This window comes from Cyprinodon variegatus, unplaced genomic scaffold (genome assembly GCF_000732505.1).
Source record: "Cyprinodon variegatus isolate N-32 unplaced genomic scaffold, C_variegatus-1.0 Scaffold489, whole genome shotgun sequence".
Lineage (NCBI taxonomy): Eukaryota > Metazoa > Chordata > Actinopteri > Cyprinodontiformes > Cyprinodontidae > Cyprinodon > Cyprinodon variegatus.
The window spans coordinates 202,747-205,576 of record NW_015150942.1 but is presented as its reverse complement, the minus strand read 5'-3'; the positions used below and the strand labels follow the sequence as shown (position 1 = coordinate 205,576).

Here is a 2,830-nt window from a genome sequence, read left to right as displayed (position 1 = left end):
GAGGACTGAAAAACAATCCACAGTGAGGTAAAAATGTGCAGCTGTATAAACCAAACGAATTAATTACACTTAATCCTGATTAGACTGAATCTAAACAGTTTTTACGTTCTTCCCCTCATTCTTGTGTAATCATGTTTCCTGGTTGGTTTGGATTTTGTAGCATGTCATGTGTTCGAGGACAAATTGTTGACTAAATGTGTCACTTTTTCTTCTGATTGCAGATAGAAATCAAACAGTTTAGATTCAGTAAATGCGTTTCAAGATAAATGAAATTTTTGAATAACTAGTTATATGTTTCTGTTGGGTTTGCAGAGTTATAACTAAGGGTTCTCAAACACTGGAAATAGTTAAATTTAAGGTTCTTGGAAAGCTTCTACATCAGCTTAAAAAGAATCCAAGTTTTATTAATGAAACGATTTGCTTTAAAAGATCCTTTCAAAGTAAACCTTCAGATATAAATTGGTTATTAAAAAAAAAATGACTGCTGTTACAAAACTAGTGGTGGGAGAAAAAAAAAAATCAAAATAAGTGATTATATAGTGCAGAATTTATAAAGAGAAAATGTCTCTCAGGGATTAATTTAATATATAGCAAGCTTTTTTGATTGGTCTCTTTTACCTTTGAATTTGCTTGACCAGGTGTTGACTTGTCAAGTTTTGCCTTCTATACCTTGCATAATGTTTTTCTGTTTGTCAGGTTGTATGGAATAACATAGAACTCCCTCCTCTTTATGTGTACCAACAGAAAAGTGAAAGGAAATTGCAACCAAACAGATGCATATCATGATAAAAGACCAAACAAAGATTAGGAGACAGAACAGAAAAGGCAAATTTACAAGAAAAGAAAAAAACTACACAGTTACTGAAAATGGCATACCCAAATTTTAAACAATAAAAAAATCAACTGGGGTTTTATGCATAAAATCACAAACAGGCTGTTTGTTCTAATTAACAGCCTATCCAAACTACAACTATTAGGCATGTTTGGACTTAAATGATCTCTATCATCTTTTAAGTATAGTGTACAAGTGTGGTAATTATACATTTTTATTGTTTGCTTCTATGGCAATAGTTTTTTATGAACAGTTCTCCATGATTTTTTAATATTTCCGTTGGTCCTTTCTTTTTCCACTTTATTTTGATTTATCTTTTACTCCAAAAGATCATCATTGTTTTTGAAGTCTTTTTTTTTTTACTCTTCACTATTATGTTATTTTTATACACTCTTCAAAGGTTATTTTCTATAATCTTTTTGCTGCTAACACCAGAATTTTCCCATTGTAGGACAATAAAGACATTTTTATTCTATTCGTTTAAGAAAGAAAGCTCTCAACAAGTTTCGCAATCTTAATTGCAAAAGGAATACTGAAAATAAGACCAAAAACAGTTATTTACTAAAACGTTTATTTATCATCTTGTCCAAGAAGCAAAAATCTACAGATTAAGACATATATTAAAAAAGTCACAGGAAAATCTGGCTTCAAGAAAGAGGAGGAATCACTTTTTTATGTGGTTTTGTCTCAGTTTGAGACGTGACTTGTGTAGAAATCTGCCTTAAGTTCACAGCCCCAGCAACAGCATCCTTTTCTTTACCACGGCTGAATCTCAAACTCCTGGTTTCTTTTAAATTTAGCAAGTGTTTATAACAACAATTAAATCATTATCATTACAGAATATGGCGTAAAAGGGTCAGATATTGATTTGTTTTCTCATAGTTTAGGTTTTTTGTTTGGACTTGATGTTTTTGAGTGAAACACTCCTGTTCATCATAGTTCTTTCTCTTTGTTGTATTTGAACCATTAACCACTCTTGCAGATTGTTTTGCTTTTCTTTATTGACTTTGTCATGTTGTAATTAAGTTAAAATGGCTACTGGTGGTTTAGATAAAAATGTATCTGCTGAGACCCGTTGTCCTCATGCAGTTTTTTTGTGACTCTGGAAAAAAGAAAATTGTATAAAAATGTTAGCTCTCTGCTGCAGGGATTTCTGTTGCATTATGTTTCTAAATTTCTCTTTCTGTAAATTTAAATGTTCACATCTTCTGTTTCTGTGCAGGAGATGTCTGCTGGTTGTGTGAGGTGGCTTCTGAGCCACACGATGAGATCTGTGTGCAGCGGCAGGCCAGGCTACTGGACACCGACTCTGAGATCAGCCGGACTCTGTGAAACACACAGCATCATCGCTTCCTCCTGGAGACGATCTGCGTTCTCCACAGACGTTCCTGAAGAACAGACTCCTGCAGCAAACAAAAAGAAGCAGGATCCACGCGCCCACACCTCCATAAGCAGCGTTGGCCGGAAGATTCCCCACAGAGAGGTACAGGTGATCAGTGAGACAGGTGAGAATCTGGGGATGATGCATCGAGCCGATGTGATCAGAATCATGGATGAGAAAGATCTGAAGCTGGTGCTGCTGAGAGGAAACAAAGAGCCTCCGGTTTACCGGCTGATGAGCGGGAAACAGATCCACGAGGAGCAGCTTAGACTTCGAGAGAAAAACAAGACCAAAGCAGGTACCAATTTTAAAAGTTATTCTAAATTATCGAGTCTTTCCAGAAAAGGCTGAAGCATCCAGAGGACGACAGCTAGGCTGTTAAAACACCAAGTTTTCGGCGAAAATGTCACCATGATAAAAGGTTTTAACAAAATCCAAAAAAATCTATTAGGTTTAATCAATGAAACACCTACTTTGTTGAAATACACTTTATTTAGACGTCTTTATTTTGCAGCCTGCATAATTCAGATTAAAGGAAAATTCCGGTTTTTAACACTTTTAGCCCATTTTCTGTAGTGTCCAGGATGAAATCGAATGATCGACACCAAAATTTTGAC

At 35.2% G+C, this 2,830-nt stretch overlaps 1 protein-coding gene across 1 annotated transcript in view; it reads left to right on the top strand.

Annotated features, from left to right (window-relative positions):
* Window positions 1-2,830, top strand: part of mtif3 (mitochondrial translational initiation factor 3) — a 7,063-nt gene continuing 4,233 nt past the window's right edge. The window contains exons 1-2 of the mRNA XM_015390230.1: window positions 1-27; window positions 2,055-2,511. Of these exons, the coding sequence (XP_015245716.1) occupies window positions 2,058-2,511 (454 nt within the window). The 5' untranslated portion in view covers window positions 1-27; window positions 2,055-2,057. The remainder of the gene's footprint in view (window positions 28-2,054; window positions 2,512-2,830) is intronic.